Source organism: Stenella coeruleoalba, assembly GCF_951394435.1.
Source record: "Stenella coeruleoalba genome assembly, chromosome: 15".
Lineage (NCBI taxonomy): Eukaryota > Metazoa > Chordata > Mammalia > Artiodactyla > Delphinidae > Stenella > Stenella coeruleoalba.
In genome coordinates this window covers 73,445,070-73,465,604 of record NC_137161.1, presented here as the reverse complement: position 1 = coordinate 73,465,604, position 20,535 = coordinate 73,445,070, and the positions used below count along the sequence as shown (strand labels likewise).

Genomic DNA, 20,535 nt, shown 5'->3' with positions numbered 1-20,535 from the left:
ACAAGAGGAGGGAGAAGCAAGAGAACCTGGGACTGACTCACTAACTAGGAGATAAAGGGAAGGGAATGACTTCTGGGCTTCTAGCTTGGGACACTGGACCAGGAGGGTAAGAGAGAGCGAGCATGCGGGAAAGTGCACATGCACTCCATTAACCAAGAGAAGATACAGGAAAAGGAGGTTAAAGGGTGGGAGTGGGGGGAGATAAACACCAGAGCCATGTCGAATCTAATGTTTTTACCTGGTTGGCAATAACCTCTACAGGGAAGCAATAGCCAGAAGAGTGTAGGACACTGGGGAGACAAAGAGCTGCCAAGTCATAGCCCCAGACCCGACAGAAGGAATTGAATTTTCTCCAGTCTTTCCCTTTCCCGAAGTCCATACTAACTAGCATCAAATTGGTGAGGTTTCTTTTCACTTACAGAATGGGTGGTCTGGCAGTCTTTTCAAGTAATGGCAGTTCCTGGCTTGTCTGAGCTCAGCCTTTAGGACCCTTTCTACATCTCAGACCCAGAAACTAACCCGCCCAAATTCAAGCCTCCTTCACTCACCAGCTGGATCTCAACAGCAGTCACTGGCCTGTGATTCAACAGCTGAAGCTTTTCAGCTCTGTCAAAAGAAAAGTACAGAGCATTTAAAACTCTCATATCCCTAAGGATTTTGAGTCTTGACCAAGCTGTTTAGAGAACACTTTGTCAGATAACAAATGGAAGAACAACTTGGAACATGGCCCTCAGTTTCTTCAACTGTAAAACAAAAGAACGGGAGTAAGAGAGTCCTATATCAGTGACTCTTACTCAAGGGCACAAATGTGTATTAGAATCCTAATGGTACAGAGGCTTGGATTACAAGAAATGCATCGATAGCAGATAGCACAGGTGTAGTTTTAATAAATTTTATTTGGAAAATGTGAATAATGCTTTCTTAGTCCAAATTATAGAAAGTAAAAGATTGACAAAATCATCTTGGTTGGTCATCACTTAGAAATGGTTGAGAATTCCTTTTTGAGATTAAGATTAAATGTTATTCAGACTTGGCTTGTTATCTTAGTAAACAAAAACAAGGACTCTAAGGGGACAGGAGTTAATACACAGTAGTATAAGACACAGTCTTCTGCCCTCAAAGAGCTTACAATCCAGTTGGGGAAAGAAGACAAATACAAGGAAATTTCAACAAAAGGTTTAAGTAACAGTGAAGATACTTGTTATCATCTGTCACAATTTACAGCTCCTTGCTGAAGGGGTGGTTGAAATGTGTGGACTCTCAAAGATGACAGGACTTGAAAGAAAGTGGCTTCAATTACCACCCTTGTGCAGGTGACAATTTCTACATTTCTCTCTCAATCTGACCCTGGAGCTCCAGCTTCATCTTTCTTTCTTTCTTTTTTTAAAAATTTATTTATTTATTTGTTTGTTTGTTTGCACCAGGTCTTAGTTGCAGCAGGCAGGCTCCTTAGTTGTGGCATGTGAACTCTTAGTTGCGGTACTCATGTGCGATCTAGTTCCCTGACCATGGAACAAACCCAGGCCCCCTGCACTGGGAGCACAGAGTCTTACCCACTGCACCACCAGGGAAGTCCCTCCAACTTCATCTTTCAATTCAATAAACAATTCTGGAATAAAGTGATGAATAAGCCACAATTTCCACAGCCAGGTGTTTGGGGAAGCAGTACCAGATACTCAGTTCTCCCTAAGCCTTGGTTTCACCACCTGTCAAACAGGAATGACAACAATACTTACTGATCTCATAAGGAGATTATGAGGGATGAAAATCTTACCATTTATAGCAGGAGCAGCTACCATTTACTGCATACCTTCCATATAGCAAGCACATTTAACCCTCAAACTTGACATTGAGATGGTAAAGAAATACTTTGTCCAAGGTTACACAGCTAGTAAATGGCAGAGCTGGGACTCTGCGATGAAAGCCCATGTCCATAACCATTCATAGTGTTCATAATGACGACCCACACAGTAATTTCCCCATAAACGGTAGTCACAGTAAAAAGGCGGCTGTAGTTAAACTCCACTCCTCACAGTCCCCCAAACATTCACTCTAGACTTCAGAAAGGAGACGACTCTTGCACTGCGCGCCCTTAAGGATTTTCTAGGCAAAAAGGAAAAGAGGAATGGGCGGTCAGGGAAGGAAGAGTACAAGTAAACACCCAGAAGAACAAAAATTCATGGAGTTTCAGGAAATGGCTGCTAGAGAGGCTGTGGGACACAGGTTGAAAGAGCCATCTGGGACAAGGTCACAAAGGCCTGACTACCAACAGGCCAGATGTTACTCTGTAGACACTGAAGAGCAACTGAAGGAAGGAGTGACTTGCTGGGTCTAGAACACCTGAGAAAATGGAGGCAGAGACACTGTAATACTCAAAAGTTGTGAACCTGGGCAGCAGTAGCAGCAGCAGCAGGAAAGGAAATGAGAGTCTGGACCTGTGAAATGCTCCTGGTCACCTTCAGGTACAGTCAACAGGACCAGACAACTGCCTAGGTTGGGTCGGGGGGTGGGGTGAAGGAAATGCGAGAGTTAAGGCTTACTGTCAGATGTTTAGCCTGTTTGGAAAAAATGTATTAATTGAAAATTTGAATTTGAGTTTGTGGTATTTTTGAAACCACAATGAAGAGGTCTCAGTTGAACAGCCTGTCTAGTTTTAGTTCTAGTTTGGTCTAGAACTAAAGGAAAAGATCAGAGCTGGCTTTATTATCAAGGAGTTATGTGAAACCAAGAGAGTGGAAATCGTAGTCCAGAGACCAGCTGCTGAGTAAATGAAGACCCAGACAGAACACCATAAAACACCTCCATTCAAGGGGCCGGGAGAGAAATCAGCAAAGGAGCAAGGAGTGAAAAGAGAAAAAGAAAACTTAGGAGAGTGGTGTGATGGAAACCAAGAGAGGAAAAGTTCAGGACAGAGGGTATTATCAACAATGTCAAATGCTGAAGAGAGGAAAGTAGGTTGATGGTACAGAAGTCACTGGATTTGCCAAAAAGGAGGGTACTGGTGGCCTGGGCAAGTAGTTCAGTGGAATAACAGTTACGGTGACAACTGGAGTGTGGGGACTGGGGAATAACTGTGGAGGAAATACCTCTTTTTTTCTTTGTACTTCAATTATCATCACTTTATTCAAAACAGTCTTTATTCTACATTTTTAGTATAAAAAACCCATAAGACAGATGCACCACAGTGCAGCTAAAGACATACAACACTGAACTTCCACAACGAACATAACATGTAGAGAACACAAAATTTAGGTGAAATGAAATTATAAGATAAAATAAAATCTAATTTCAGAAAACAAAAATCAAAAGATTAAGGATCCCGAAATATTCTTAGCCCTAGTGAGATTTCACTGGACTCAAGTCATTTTGGAGTGAGACATTCACAATATGACCCCATTAACCCAGCTTAGGAATTCTTGGGAGCCATGAGTGGCCACATCAGGCACTCTGACAATAAATTGTAACCAATTTGTGATCTGAAAACTCCCCTTAATTTGGTTCTAAAGTCATCAGGCTTTTCAAAGGCATCCTCCTTGTTGCCCCTCTTATTTTAAACTGTTTCAGTACAGTTTGTATTGATATGCTTTGATATCAGGAAAAGTTGTTTTTCTGGCAACAAAGCAAATTTGGGTTTGGTTCATGTATAAAGAGATGATCTTTAAGGCGGGTCCAAAGGCACTCTCCACTTCTGCCTAAGGAGATCCAAAGTGGAAATAAAGGGGTCTGTGCTTAGGGCACAGAGGGAGTCTCAGAGGATCCTTGTAAAAGACTAGTTAAAAGATGACAAGTGGGGGCTTCCCTGGTGGCGCAGTGGTTGAGAGTCCGCCTGCCGATGCAGGGGACACGGGTTCGTGCCCGGTTCCGGGAAGGTCCCACGTGCCGCAGAGCGGCTGGGCCCGTGAGCCATGGCTGCTAGGCCTGCGCGTCCGGAGCCTATGCTCCGCAGTGGGAGAGGCCACAGCAGTGAAAGGCCCGCGTACCGCAGAAAAAAAAAAAAAAAAAAAATTATATATATATATATATATATATATATATATATATATATATACGACAAGTGGGAGAAGTGCAAGGAGAGAAGGAAATGGGTCTGACTGCTTTCCGTCCTGCACCACTGATTCAATGGAGACTGGTGGGAGGGATGGAAGACTAGGGTAAAGGGTGGGATTAGAGCAAAGGGTGGAAAGGAAAAGGCAGACAACCAATGTGTTTCATTTATAACAAGTAATAAAAATCAAAGAATTACAGGAGATTAAAGACCAATCAGAATAATCTGGCAACTTTAATCAGAAGATCAAAGTTCTCTCCAAACCTAATTTCATGTTTTATTACTAAAAGCAAAGACCAGTATGGTACAGTATTACTCCAGAGAAACTAAAGGAAGGTCCCTAGGGCTGCTTCACTCACATTCATTTTATGAATGGATACACCCCCCTACATCAAAATGCTTCAGGGCGGTAATGCTACTACTATATATATGGTTTCTTAGTAAGTTTGAAAAGTGATTGAAAGTTTGGGCACCAGAAAGACACCTCAACAACATGTGTCTAAACCGCAACTTCAGGTTAATGTGACTAAAGCAGTTATATTGTGAGAAGCTATGTGATGTCTTTCCTGGCACAGAGGTGGCCTTGGTTCCTCACCGGATGGTGTAGTCACCATCTGAGCCACCCATGGAGAAGTTTCTCTTCCACTGAGTTACAAGGACATGGGCTCCCTGCATGACTGCAAGCTGCGCAGTGGGAGGATACCCGGTGCTGTAGGAGGAACCGTGCTAGCAGTAGCCTCAGCTCCAAATCTGGAACCTTCATCACACCCTCCTCCCACCGGCACTGTTGAGCCACCTGGAGATGGGACCAACCAGATACTAAGCCATGGGGACTCTGCAACCTAAAAGGCCAACGGCCACAGACTAGGCCGTGGGAAGATACCGTGAGGTGCCAGGAAAAGCAGCTGACACGGTGGGGACTGTGGCAGCCCCTGAGTGCACAAAGCTCGGATGGCAGACCTCTGAGCAGGCAGGTGAAGCATCAGTACAGGGTGGAACCTGAGGAAGATGCAAGGTCTGAGAGTACACCGGATTCCCAGGAGGCTGCGCAGGGTAGGCTGGCTGTGGTGGATACTGACCCTTGCCGTTCACGGAGGCTGTGGGCCTGGTTCAGCTCAGTGTAATGGACAGAAATGAGCTCTTGACAGGATAGAAGTAAAAAAGGAATTATGGCCTGAGGAGGGCAGGTTCTGAAGGGAAACTGAAGCATGTTTGTCGGCTAAGAACACAAGCAGGTGGAGAGGCTGAAATAACAGGAGAGAAAAGAAAAGACCCTCAAAAAAAACAAAAGTTCAAAGTTTCCATGAAAAGGCTCATGTTTCACTGAGATCACAGCAATGGGGAAAGAAAAAGCAAATTTTAGGAGATGTGAAGGGAAATGAGTTCATTTTGGATAGTTTTCTCAGTGAAGCAAAAGTGAGGTCACCATCTGAGAGGTCTGGACGTGAAGAGGGTTAACAGGACTAAAAGCTGCAGAGAATCGAGTAAGGAGGAGACTAGGAATAAGACTAGGAATAAGCAAGCAGCTTTGAAGGACCAGCTGAGTTGGAAAATATGAATCCTCACTCAAAACAAAATTATTTATTTTAACCACCATCATCTAACAGCATGAATAAAGAATAAAGAGTAGGAAAAGACATGGCTGAATAAATGAACATCTCAGCTACAAATCAATCAAAGCAACAGAACTCAGTTTATTGAACAGTCATTATCCTGCCAGGCTCTGAAATGCTGGAAATGTTCCTACAGTTGCAAAAAGGATAAGTCTTCTACCGACAAAATCATTACAGCTACTCCCTGAAAAACCCCAACCTGGAGTCAAACCAACCAGTCAAGTTCTCTGCTCTGCACCCCCAGGAGCTAAGCCCTGCTGAAGTCAAGTCCCAGAACCACACATACTGCAGGTGCCAGTTCTGGGGGCGGTGGTTACAAACATGCCCCCCGACTTCATAATCAGGCTTATTTTTATCATCTCTACTTTCTCTCCTTCACTTAATTCACTGCACTTTAGCTCCCCCCACAACTGGTCACCAAAACTGTTCTCATTAAAGGGTGCAGGGAGCTCCATGCTGACCACTTTTTTTTTTTTAATTAATTTACTTAGTTTTGGCTGCATTGGGTCTTCATTGCTGCACATGGGTTATTTACAGACCTGGGTCTCAAAGGCAAGTCCTTCTACTCCTGGCAGACATGGCTGTACATCCTAAGGAGATCTCAGGATGAGACCTGGGGCTGCAAGCCAGGCTGCACTTCTTAAGAACAAAGTACCTCAAGCAAAAAAATTTAAATGATTAGAGAACCAATGCCTTGGGGAATTAACATGCTACAGGAAAAGATGACATAGGACTTAGTGTCAAAGTGATTTTAAGCTGAGTCTCAAAACTACCATTTTGCTGAATAAAGCTATTAAGTCAAATAAAACATGGTTCCTCCCAAACCTTCAAGAACTCTAGCAATGGAGGCTTTTAAGGAAATTAATGCAGCTCCAGTTTGTACTACTAGAACCAGACCACTTAAGGGCTATTATCTTGAACCTCTTCTTCCTGAGAGAATGGTAGAGAAAAACTCTATCGGGATAATCAGAAATAAGAATTAAAGAGCACTTCACAGCAGTTTCTGTTATAAATGTGATTCCTGTCTTAAACTGTACTGGCTAGCACAAAATGATCCAGGTCTTGATAGCATATGGCAAGCAGCCCCCTGAGTCACCAGGCACTGAGGCCAAATGAATTCCAGTGGGCTGCAGTAGTTGGCTCCCTCCCAGAGGAGCCGGGCCCAGGGACAGTGAACGAAGCCTGCCGGCCCCCTCTACTGTTGTTTTCAGAACAACACTGCCTGCAGCTTTTGCTTCCTACAGTCATAGATAACCTGTGTGTCAATAAGAACCCTGGCATGTTCATCTGTCCCAGGAATCAACCATTTAATGAAAAGTAAACATTAAAGGGTCAAAAAGGACTTTACAAATCTTCAAATTTAGGATCACAAATGGAAAAAGAGAACAGAAATAAATCCTCCCCTGAATATTACAGTCTACTTGAAATATATATAGATTATGGCCAATCATGAATCAGCTTGCAAGGCAACTGAATAGTAGCCAGGTGCATATTTATAGCAGAAAAGATGTAAGGATTGCGAAGCAAAACACCAGGCAAACAGCTGAGAAGAGGTCTTAAAAATCGACCATTAGGACTTCTGTTGTAGACAAGATGCAGTAAACCCACTAAAGCCTCTTTCTGTTGTTTACAACAACAACAAACGCAGGACAAAACACAAAAAGCAAAAACCTGGACTCTGAAAACAAAAGTAGGTGGACTGGAAAGGGAAACAAAACTTGAAGAAAGCTAGAACTAGTTAGTGGGACTTCCCTGGTAGTCCAGTGGTTAAGAATCCGCCTTCCAATGCAGGGGACACGGGTTCAATCCCTGGTTGGGGAACTAAGATCCCACATGTTGCCGGGCAACTAAGCCCGCGCACCTCAACTACTGAGCCCGCACGCCTCAACTAGAGAGCCCACGTGCCGCAGCGAAGAACCTTGCACTCTGAAGCCCACATGCCACAACTAGAGAAAAACCCGCATGCCGCAACAAAGTGCCTGCACGCTGCAACGAAGATTCTGTGCTGCAACTAAGACCCGATGCGTTCAAAGATAAATAAAGAAAATAATTTTTTTTTGCTGTACACGGGCCTCTCACTGCCTCTCCCGCCGTGGAGCACAGGCTTCGGACGCACAGGCCCAGCGGCCACGGCCCATGGGCCCAGCCGCTCCGTGGCACGCAGGATCCCCCCGGACTGGGGCACGAACCCGCGTCCCCTGCATTGGCAGGCAGACTCCCAACCACTGTGCCAGCAGGGAAGCCCTAAAATAAATATTTTTTTAAAAAAGAGAAAAGAACTAATTGGTGTGGGGGATGGATGTGAGTTTCTTTCTTTTCCTCCTTTCTCTCATAAGCCCTGATCCTCAGGACTGCCCTCAGCAGTACTGCCCTACAGCAGTAGTTTCACATGGAGCTGAAACTCCAAGAGAAATTCCATCTTTCTGGCCAGAAGATTGGGAAAAGGGGCCCCAGAGATCTGGAGATCTAGGTAAAGCCCACAACTCGAGGGCAGTTCCTCAGGGAGCCCTAGCAGTGGGTATATCCAGGAAGGGAGCCACTGTGGTCCAGAGTGCCAAGGAATATCTTTTTTTCCCCTCTCCTCTTTTTTCCTACCTTCTTTGCCCCAAGGGTGGCACCAGTAACAAATGCAAACAAAGGCAGCTAAAATGATGACAGAAATCTAGTACTTGTGGCAGAGGCCTAAAAAAGGGGGCACATGTGCGCCTGAGAGTCTGGGGGCAATCCCAGAGAGAAGAGCAAGAGAGAGGATTTCCCTAAATTTGAGTACCAATCAGCACAAATCTTAGGTTTAGCCCAAGCTATTCATGTGTAGAACAGCCCCAAACAACAAAGAGCAGAGACCCAGCACAGCAAACACACTGAGAAGTGAACAAGTTAAAACATAACTCCAGTCTCATATGCAAAAAAGATCCAAAGCAGCAGAACAAACAGTTTAAAATCTAAACTGATATTGAAATCCTTGCCATGTAAGCCAAGAGACTTGAGGTGTGAACATAACTGGACGACCACCTGCTAAAAGAAACCAAAAAAAGCAACATTAACCAGAGGCATTTCACAGGATCCAGAGTTCTAAACAATATAATATTCAAAATGTTCAGGATACAATCTAAAATTATCTCAATGAGGGAACTATCACTAATTCTCAAGGGAAAAGTTCATCAACAGATACCAAATCTATCATGACCCAGATGTTGGAATTATCAGACAAAAACTTTAAAGTAGCTATTATTACAACATGAGATATACACAAATTCTTTTTTTTAAACATTCTTGAAATGAATGGAATAATAAAAGTTCTCAGAAAAGAGACAGAAATTATAAGTAGTAAACAAATGAAAATTTTAGAACTGAAAAATATAGGAAATTTTATAATTCACTATGTAGGCTTAATAACAAAATAGAGTTGACAGAAGAAAAGAGTCTGCGAACATATAGACAGTTCAGTAGAAATTACCCCATTTGAACAACAAAGAGGGAAAAAAATGAACAGAGAGGATTCAGGGAAGATGGCAGAGTAGGAAGAACCAGGAATCTGCCTCCCCACCACCTAGACAACAACCATCTAGACAACTAGACCTAAATGTAAAATGCAAAACTATAAAACTCCCAGGAGATAACACAGGAGAAAACCTAGATGACCTTGCATATGGTAATGACTTTTTAGATATAACACCAAAGACACAATCCACAAAAGAAATAATTGATAAATTGGACTTCGTTAAAATTAAAAATATTTGCTCTATGAAACACAAAGTCAAGAAAACAAGATAAACCACAGACTGAGAGAAAATATTTCCAAAAGACACGTGATAAAGGACGGTTATCCAAAACACAGAAAGAATTCTTAAAACTCAGCAATAAAAAAACAAACAACCAGGGCTTTCCCTGGTGGCGCAGTGGTTGAGAGTACGCCTGCCGAGGCAGGGGACACGGGTTCGTGCCCCGGTCCGGGAAGATCCCACATGCCGCGGAGCAGCTAGGCCCGTGAGCCACGGACGCTGAGCCTGCGCGTCCGGAGCCTGTGCTCCGCAACGGGAGAGGCCACAACAGTGAGAGGCCCACGTACCACAAAACAAACAAACAAACAAACAAATAACCCAATTTTTAAAATGGGCAAAAGAACTACTTACAATAGCCAGGACATGGAAGCAACCCAAGTGCCCCATCAACAGATGACCGGATTAAAATGTGTGAGTGTATATGTGTGTGTGTGTGTATATGTATTTATGTGTGTGTGTATATATATATATATATATATACACACACACACACACACACATATACACACAATGGAGTATTAGCTAAAAAAAATGAATGAAACACTGCTATTTGCAGCAACGTGGATGGACCTAGAGAATATTATGTGTAGTGAAATAAGTCAGACAGAGAAAGACAAATACTATACAATATCGCTTATATGCAGAACCTAAAAAAATAATACAGGGACTTCCCTGGCGGTCCAGTGGTTAAGACTCCATGCTTCCACTGCATGTAGGGGGCATGGGTTCGATCCTTGGTTGGGGAGCTAAGATCCTGCATGCTGCACGGAATGGCCAAAAAAAATTTTTAATTAAACATAAAAAAATAATACAAATGAATACATATGCAAAACAGACTCACAGATATATAAAACAAACTTGTGGTTACCGAAAGAGAGGGGGAAGGAGAGGGGACAAATTATGGGTATGGGATTAACAGATACAAATTACTATACATAAAATAGATAAGCATCAAGGATTTACAGAGAAAATAATCTGTATGATACCATAACAGTGGATACACGTCATTACAGATTTGTCCAAATTCAAAGAACTGTTCACCACCACAAGTAAACCCTAATATAAACTATGAACTTTTGGTGTTAATGACGTGTCAATGTAGGTTCACTGATTATAACAAATTTACCACTCTGATGGGGGATGTTGATAATGAGGGATGCTATGGATGTGAGGGGGATGGAACATATGGGAAATCTCTGCACCTTCCCCTTATGTTGCTATAAACCTAAAACTGATCTAAAAACATGAAGTCTTTAAAAAAAAAAAAAAAATTCTGCAAAGGTGCCAGAGTAGGAAGTACCAGAAATCTGTCTCCCCGCCTAGAAAACAACTGTACTCCTGGAATCTGTCTGATATTAACTATTTTGAAACTCTGAAGTCTACTGAAGGCTTGCAACTTCCAGGGGAAGTTCTGGAAGGTAAAAAGCAGTTAATTTTGGTCAATTTTAGATCTTAGCACAGTAGCAGCACCCATCCCCCAACTCCAGGGGCAGGCAGCTGTGCCCACGTTCCTGGAGCAGTTTGTACACAGCTTGTGGAAGCTAGAGAGGGCAAAAAGTACCCTGTCCTCCAAATATCAGGGATCTGTGCTCTAATCACTGACTATAGCTTCTGATCACAGAGGTGCAAGCAAAGGGGCAGCAGCCATTGTTGTTGCGCCTCCCCCTCCAGCTGAAGTGACTTTTAGAATTTAAAGGGCTGGTGTCCTTTTTTCCCCCCCAACCCTTCTTTTTTTTTTTTTTCTCCCTAAAGTTCAGACACTAAAGGCTGGGACATTCAAAAATAACTGCATATATGGGAAAAAATCAGAGTGACTGTGCATGCCTAGGGAAAGAGGCACACTCAGAAAAGACCTGAGAAGACCTTGGGTTTATACCTCAAGCTGATCTGTAGCACAGAAACAGCCTACAAGGCAAAAATAGCAAACAATAAACAAAAATCAGCAAGCCTAGGGGAAGGAAGAAAATCTGATTTCCAGAGTTACAACATTATTAGATCAAATGTCCAGTTTTCAACAAGAAATCACAAGGTAAACAAAGAAACAGTTAAGTATGGCCCATTCAAAGGAAAAAAATAAATAGAAAACGTCCTTGAAAAAAACCTGATGGCCGGTCTACTAGACAAAGGCTTTAAAACAACCGTCTTAAAGAGGCTCCAAGAATGAGGGGCTTCCCTGGTGGCACAGTGGTTAAGAATCCGCCTGCCAAGGCAGGGGACACAGGTTTGAGCCCTGGTCCGGGAAGATCCCACATGCTGCGGAGCAACTAAGCCAGTGCACCACAACTACTGAGCCTGTGATCTAGAGCCCACAAGACACAATTACTGAAGCCTGTGTGCCTAGAGCCCATGCTCCACAACAAGAGAAGCCAATGCAATTAGAAGCCCGTGTACCACAACAAAGAGTAGCCCCCGCTCACCACAACTAAAGAAAGCCGCACACAGCAACAGACCCAATGCAGCCAAAAATTAATTAGCTAATTAATTTTTTTAATTAAAAAAAAAGATGCTCCTAGAATTAAAGGAAGATGTGGAGAAAGTAAAGAAAACAATGTATAAACAAAATGGAAATATCAATAAGAGACCCAAACAAACAAACAAAACAAATTCCAGAGCTGGAAAGTACAATGACTGAAATGAAAAACACTAAAGGGATTTGAAGGCAAATATGAACAGGCAGAACAAAGAATCGATGAACTTGAACAGAAAAAAAGAAGATTAAAGAAAAGTGGACAAAGCCTAAGAGGTCTCTGGAGCATCAAGAAGTGGACCAACATATACAGTTTGGGAGTCCCGGAAGGGACTAAGTGTCCATCAAGAGATGAATGGTTAAAGAAGATGTGTGTGTGTGTGTGTGTGTGTGTGTGCGTGCGTGTGTGTGCGTGTGTGTGTGTGTGACAGTGGAATATTACTCAGCCATAAAAAAGAATGAAATAATACCATTTGCAGCAACATGGATGGACCAATAGATTATCATACTAAGTGAAGTAGACAGAGAAAGACAAATTATCATATTATATCACTTTTATGTGGAATCTAAAAAAAAAAAAGATACAAATGAACATTTTTACAAAACAGAAAAAGACTCACAGACATAGAAGACAAACTTGTGGTTACCAAAGGGGAAAGGAGGGAAAAGGTGTGGAGGGATAAATTAGGGATTTAGGATTAAGACACACTAGTATATATAAAACATAAACAACAAGGACCCACTATATAGCACAGGGAACTATATTCAATACCCTGTAATAACCTATAATGGAAAATAGTTCTGCAAAAGAATATATATATATATATATGTATGTATAACTGAATCACTATACTGTATACCTGAAACTAACACAACATTGTAAATCAACCATACTTCAATTAAAAAGTTTCCTTGTCTTTAAACAACAACATAAAAAACAGAGGCTTGGGGACTGCAGAACAATTATCAGAGTTCTAACAGTTGTGTCTTTGGAGTTCTGAAAAGAAAGGAGGAAGACACTGGCGCAGAAAAAAATATTTAAAGAAACAATGACCCAAAACTTCACAAATTGGGTAAGACACAAAAATTTACATAATCAAGAAGCTCAGCAAAGATAAACTAAAATATATATATATATATATATATATATATCATAATCAAATCTTCAAAGACCAAACATAAAGAAAAGTATTGAAAACAGTCAGAGGAAAATAATACATTACATATTGGCATGACCACAGATTTCTCATCAGAAACCATGGCAATCAGAAGACACTGAACTAACATCTTTAACGTGCTGAAAGAAAAGATCATTCAACCCTGTGAAACTATCCTTCAGGAATGAAAGAAAATAACAACATTCTCATTTGAAAGAAAACTGTAGCCAGCAGCCCTGTTCTAAAAGAACGATAGAGGAAGTTCTTCAGGCTGAATGATAAAAAGTAAACATGGAACAGGAATGAATGAAGAGCAAAAGAAATAGCAAAATTCTGGGTAAATATAAAAGACTGTTTTTGTCCTCTTATGTTCTTTAAAATATGTAGAAGTATAGAACGTAAGTAATAATACACTGCTAAACACTATTTTCAACATATATAGATGTAATAAATATGACAACGGTAACAAAAGGGAGAAGATAAAATAAGAAGTGTTGATGAGGATGTGGAGAAATTAGAACCCTTGTGCACTGTTTGTGGGAATGTAAAATGGAGCAGACACTATGGAAAACAGTATGGCAGTTCCTCAAAAATTTTAAAATAGAATTATCATAAGATCCAGCAAACGTGGCTTCTGGGTATATACTCAAAAGAACTGAATGCTGGGTCTCAAAGAGATATTTGTACATTCATGTTCATAGCAGCATAATTATGTGCAACAGCCGAAAGGTGGAAACAACCCAGGTACACATCAGTTGACAAATGAATAAACAAAATGTCATATATACATGAAATGTAATACTATGCAGACTTCAAAAGGAAGGAAAATCTGACACATACTATAATATCAATGAACCCTGAAGACATAATAAATGAAATAAGCCAGTCACAAAAGAAAAAATACTGTATGATTCTCATATGAGGTACTTAAAGTAGCCAAATTCATGAGACATAAAGCAAATTGGTGGTTACCAGGGCTAGAGGATGCGGAATATGGGGAGTCATTGTTTAATGGCTATAGAGTTTTAGTTTTGCATGATGAAAAACTGTCCTGTGGATGGATGGCAGAGATGTACAACAATTAAATATATCTAATGCCACTGAATCACACACTTAAAAATGGTTAAAATAAAAAGACAACAATATTAAATAATATTCAGACTTTTTTTTTAAGACAAATACTATATGATTCTAATTACATGAGGTATATAGAATAGTCAAATCCACAGAAACAGAAAACAGAGTGGTGGTGTCAGGGGCTGGGGAGAGCAGGAAATGGGGAGTTGTGTAATTGGTATACAGATTGTTTTGTAACATTTTAAAAGTTCTGGGGACTTCCCTGGTGGCGCAGTGGTGAAGACTCCACTCTCCCAATGCAGGGGGCCCAGGTTCACGGAACTAGATCCCACATGTGTGCCTCAACTAAGAGTTCGCATGCTGCAACTAAGGAGCCTGTGAGCCACAACGAAGGAGCCAGTAAGCCGCAACTAAGGAGCCCGTGAGCTGCAACGAAGGAGCCTGCCTGCTGCAACAAAGACCCAGTACAACCAAATAAATTAAAAAAAAAAAAAATTCTGGGTATTGGTTACACACAATGTGAACACTATACTTAATATAGATGAACTGAAGGCTTAAAAGTGGTTAAGATGAAAAAAAAAAAAGTGGTTAAGATGGTAGGGCTTCCCTGGTGGCGCAGTGGTTAAGAATCCGCCTGCCAATGCAGGAGACTACAGGTTCGAGCCCTGGTCCAGGAAGATCCCACATGCCACAGAGCAACTAAGCCCGTGCACCACAACTACTAAGCCTATGCTCTAGAGCCTGCAAGCCACAACTATTGAGCCCATGTGCCAGAACTACTGAAGTCCGTGCACCTAGAGCCTGTGCTCCGCAACAAGAGAAGCCACTGCAATGAGAAGCCCGCGCACCGCAACAAAGACCCAATGCAGCCAAAAAAATAAATAAATTTTTTAAAAAATGGTTAAGATGGTAAATTTTATGTTATGTGTATTTTCTCACAAAAATAAAACAAACTGTAAACATACACACAAGCACACATATGCACACATTTGAAAGATGTTTGTCTTCAGAGTTCATTTAGAGAAGAGGCAAGGGGAGAAGGGCACTTAGTTTACTGATAGTGTATCAACTGTGCGCCTGAACTAACACCAACTGTTTCCTCCAAAAGAAAATTATTGTTATTCTCAATGAATGACAAAAGCTTTTTGGATTTATCAGCTCTAGTATCAATTCTAAAGACTATGGCTAGTTTTCTTCTCATGGAAACTTTTGATCTAATTCTTAATGTTTTTAATTCCTACAAACTTAACTTATTCAAGAAAGTCACCAAGAAAGTAAATGGGCAGTAGAAGAGCAGACAGAATATTATCAAGCCATTTTTGCCCCAAACACAAATGTCAAATGACTTAATTCATCAACTTTATAAAAAGCCCTTCAATTTGTGAATCCCGTTTTTCAACCAATTTAGTCTGAATGCTGGGAAGGGGTTATGGGAAGATTTTTGGGAAACATTTTTGAGATTAAAAAGCCCACTATATTCTGTTTCTGGCTCTAGAAGGATCCCAGTGTCTAAGCCTCAGTTGTCTCATCTACAGTACCATGACCCTGGGACTTCCCTGGTGGCTCAGTGAGAATCCGCCTGCCAATGCAGGGGACACAGGTTCGATCCCCGATCCAGGAATATCCCACATGCCGCGGAGCAGCTAAGCCTGTGCACCACAACTACTGAGGCTGTGCTCTACAGCCCGCGAGCCTAGAGCCCGTGCTCCACAACAAGAGAAGCCACCACAATGAGAAGCCCGCGCACAGCAACAAAGACCCAAAGCAGCAATCAATCAATCAATCAATAAATCAATAAATAAATTTATACAATACCATGACCCTACGCCCTGTGTACCGATTACAATTCAAAACCCAACCTAATATAAATACACAGTTGCTGAGGATGACTTTTATAAGCTATCATTTTCATTATGTGTCAGTCTTTTCCCACTTAAGATTATTTTTACTTACTTGGTTAACTTGTGGCTTTTCACTGCTGTGAGAAATTCTCTCACAATCTCAGGACTCTGGTGCCTGCATGGTGTTTTTGATATGTATTTTAGTGTCTACAAAAAAAAAAAAGGGAAAGGCAAGCATAAGACAAACAACCCCAAATGACAAAAAGAGAAGCCAATGGCTATAATTTAGTATTCTAAAATTTTGCTTCAAAAATCTTTTGTAAAACAAATGCCTTCAGGAGACTCAATCTTCATATAATAGGAATTCCTCAAAAATAAAACCAGTAGCTAGAACAAAAAGATTACTGAAATTTTAGAATAAAGCTTTTCTGATCTTAAAGAAAAAACTCAGTCTGACAACTGTGTTATCATGTATCAATTTTTTATAGACAGGGAACCCGAAGAATAAAATAAATAGCCTTAAGTCCATATATAAATGACCCAATAAATGGATTAGAAGGAACAACTCTTTCTTACAAAGAATTCTAACAATTAAACATAGAATGAGGGAAATAAATCACCATTGGGCAATCGCACCATAGGAATAATTAATGCAGGAAGGATCCACCAATGAATACTAAAATTAATGGGCAAAAGCTTAAGAAGTAGGATATTTGCATAGTCTCAAAGCAGTTTCCCCAAAATATTTATTAATTACTGTGGTAGTTTTAATGTGTGTCCTCAAATTCTTTAATATCCCTCCTTTAAGAGATGAAGCCTATTCCCCTTCCCCTTGTATGTGGGCTGGACTAGGTGACGCTTTGCTAATTAACAGAATATGGAAATGGAAAAACAGTAACTTTACAGGGGAGAAACCAGGCAGACACCACCTTAACCAAGTTATCAAAGTTAACAGCATCAGTAATAAGACACTGATACCATGTACTCTGTATCACGAAATGAGAAGGGCACATTTATTACCAAAGTAACTTTCCTTAAGGCACCAAAAATTAAAAGCAAGAACTTAAGAATTAATAGAGTGGGGACTTCCCTGGTGGCACAGTAGTTAAGAATCTGCCTGCCAGTGCAGGGGACATGGGTTCCATCCCTGGTCAGGGAAGATCCCACGTGCCGCGGAGCAACTAAGCCCGTGGTCCACAACTACTGAGCCTGTGCTCTAGAGCCTGTGCTCCACAACTACTGAAGCTTGCGTGCCTAGAGCCCATGCTCCACAACAGGAGAAGCCACTGCAATGAGAGGCCCATGCACCACAACGAAGAGTAGCCCCCGCTCGCTGCAACTAGAGAAAGCCCACGTGCAGCAACAAAGACCCAATGCAGCCAAAAATAAATTAATTAATTAAAATTTTAAAAAAATTAATAGAGTGATAGTGAGCATAAACTAATTAACTGTGTAGTTAAGGGTGCTTGATAGTTTGAAATGTGTATAAAACTAATTACCAACAATCTTTATTTCCTTCTTTGAAAGAGATGAACTATATAATGTGAAAGAACACGAATGAATAAATGAACTGTAGGGTTCTAAACACACAATTAAATGAAAAAAATCAGATGGGAAGCAATGGTGACGAAAGTGTTAAATTCTTTATTTTCCTTAAAAGAGATTATGATACATTAATGCAAGTTTAAAAATGTCTTTGAAAAGAAAAATTAAAAGAGTTAAATCCAAACCTCTTTAAAGACAAAATCAAAATTGAAAGCAAATAACAAGAAAAAACAAAATGACAGATATAGAAATCAAACATTATATAACAAATACAACAGCTTAAGCATAAGATTGGGAGAGAATGCAACAAACTATCAACTAGATATTAAGATTATGAATTACTTTTGATTTCTTCTTTATGCTTTTTTGTACTTTCTAAGTTTTCTACCATAAAAAGTATCACTTTCTCTGTAATAAAGAATTTGGCTTCGCTAAAACGGAGAGTCTGGACTTTGCCCTCAGCTTTTGGGAGGTAATCTCCATGCTCCTGGAACATTATATCTAATAGGAGTATCTTTGTCTGGGGGCCTTATGTCCTAATGGATGGTCTTAACAATGAGACTTAGAGTAGGGGCTTTGGGTCATGCAGGATCAGTAGACCTGGAGGCTAACATGAACTACACAGGCAATCAATCATTCAATCATGCCTAGGTAATGGAGCCCCAATAAAAACTCTGGACACCAAAGCTTGGCCGAGCTTCCTTGGCTGGCAATATTCTGCGTGTATTAACACACACTGATTTCAAGAGAAATGTGCTCTGACTCCACATTAGAGAACAGTGGAAGCTCTGCATTTGGTATTTCTCCTGGCACCTGCCCCATTTGCTTCTTCCCTTGGCCAAATTTAATCTGTATCTTTTCCTTGTAATAACCTGTACCAGTGAACATAATAGCTTTTAGCAAGTTCCGTGAGTACTTCCAGTGAATTATTGAACCTGAGGGTGGTCGTGGGGCTCCCCGACTTGCAATTGGTATTAGAAGTGATGGCAGACTTTTAATTATTCCCTCCTCTGACTTTGCAATTGGTTAACATTCGCAATTGGCCAAACTCTTTCCACTTCTATAAACAGGATAAAAACTGGGTTACAGTAAACCTACTCAAATCAGATAATAGGTAGTCATGATTCAGTGGCCAGTCATCAGCAAGATAAACCAACCCCCTTCAATGGCAGTTTGGGTAGACCTTCCAAAAACCTAGACTTACTTCATACGTGATAGTATTCAAGTTCTGTTGCCCAGAACTGTGTTTATTCTTTCCACTTTCTTTACGCTGCTCTTTCATATCAGTTAGTAACTGGAACACCTAGGAAGAGATATACAAAAGATTTCCATAAATAAATTTGAGAAACGTATCTATTCCAAGGTCAATGATTTTAAAGGATAAAGAGAATAACATCTCTTTTCTTCTCATAAACCCTCCCCGAAACACTTGCATTAGAGCAAATAAGTCCGAGAAGCATGTGACTTGTTAAAAATGCTCTTGGGCTTCCCAGGTGGCACAGTGGTTAAGAATCTGCCTGCCAATTCAGGGGACACAGGTTCGAGCCCTGGTTCGGTAAGATCCCACATGCCATGGAGCAACTAAGCCTCTGCGCCACAACTACTGAGCCTGTGCTCTAGAGCCCACAAGCCACAACTACTGAGCCCACGTGCCACACCTACTGAAGCCCGTGTGCCTAGAGTCCGTGCTCCGCAACAAGAGAAGCCACCACAATGAGAAGCCAGTGCACCGCAATGAAGAGTAGCTCCCACTCACCACAACTAGAGAAAGCCCGCACACAGCAAGCAACAAAGACCCAAGGCAGCCCAAATAAATTAATTAATTAAAGTAAATTTTAAAAAAATAAAATAAAATAAAAATGCTCTTTTATCTAAGTCAAATACTGCAAATTCATTTGTTTACATAAACTATTTCAAGTGTTTCCTACCAATACACACCATATAACTGATCTCCTTGGCTCTCAAAAATAATATTCTGAGTATTTGAAAGTAAATTTTCCTATAATATGATCATCTCAATAGATGCAGAAAAAGCAATTGACAAAATTCAACATCTATGATCAAAACTCTAAACAAAGTGGGTATAGAGGAAACATATCTCAACATAATAAAGGCCATACATGATAAGCCCAGAGCTAACATCATACTCCACAGTGAAAAACTAAAAGCTTCTCTAAGATCAGGAATAAGACAACGGTGCCCACTCTTGCCTCTTTTATTCAACATAGTATTGGAAGTCCTAGCCAGGGCAATTAGGCAAGAAAAGGAATAAAATTTAGCCATCCAAATGGGAAAGGAAAAAGTAAAACTGTCACTATTTGCAGATGACATGGTATTATTTATAGAAATCCCTGAAGACTCCACCAAAAAACTGTTAGAATAAATGAATTCAGTAAAGTTGCAGGATACAAAATCAACATATAGGAATCTGTTATGTTTCTATACACTAATAACAAACTATTAAAAGAGAAATTAAGAAAACAATCCTATTTATTATAATTGCAACAAAAAAGATAAAATTAGGAATAAATTTAACCAAGGAGGCAAAAGACCTGTACAGTGGAAACTATAAGACACTGATGAAAGAAACTGAAGAAGACACACATAAATGTTCATGCATTGGAAGAATTAATATTGCTAAAATGTCCATACTACCCAAAGCAAACTACAGGTTCAATGCAATTCTCATCAAAATTCCAACTGCATATTTCACAGAAATAGAACAATCCCAAAATTTGTATGGAATCACAAAAGATCCAGAATAGTCAAAGCAATCTTGAGAAAGAAGAACAAAGTTGGAGGCATCACACTCCCTGGTTTCAAACTACATTACAAAGCTATAGTAATCAAAACAGTATGGTATTGGCCTAAAACAGACGCAGAGATCAATGGAACAGAAATAGAGAGCCCAGATATAAATCCACACATATATGGTCAATTAATTTATGATAAAGGAGCCAAGAATACACAATGGGAAAGAACAGTCTCCTCAATAAATGGTGTTGGGA

The 20,535-nt window shown here is 40.6% G+C and overlaps 1 protein-coding gene and 1 pseudogene across 9 annotated transcripts in view; both read right to left on the bottom strand.

Annotated features, from left to right (window-relative positions):
• Positions 1-20,535, bottom strand: part of CRCP (CGRP receptor component) — a 129,038-nt gene that overhangs the window by 78,051 nt on the left and 30,452 nt on the right. For 7 of the 8 annotated variants that reach the window (XR_013831655.1, XR_013831656.1, XR_013831657.1 and 4 more), the window contains 3 exons: positions 18,732-18,830; positions 16,095-16,189; positions 549-606 (listed from right to left, as the gene is read on the bottom strand). Coding sequence is in view for 5 of the 8 variants with exons in the window: in XM_079945716.1 (XP_079801842.1) it covers positions 549-606; positions 16,095-16,189; positions 18,732-18,830 (252 nt within the window). In the remaining 3 variants the exon portion in view is untranslated. Of the gene's footprint in view, positions 1-548; positions 607-1,553; positions 1,748-16,094; positions 16,190-18,731; positions 18,831-20,535 lie in introns of those variants that run through there. The other variant, XM_079945720.1, reaches the window with a different exon arrangement.
• LOC307197998 (DAZ-associated protein 2-like) lies at positions 4,456-6,113 on the bottom strand (annotated as a pseudogene). The gene is made up of 3 exons: positions 5,945-6,113; positions 4,911-5,142; positions 4,456-4,864 (listed from the first exon to the last, which is right to left on the bottom strand). The product of its transcript is annotated as a DAZ-associated protein 2-like (transcript).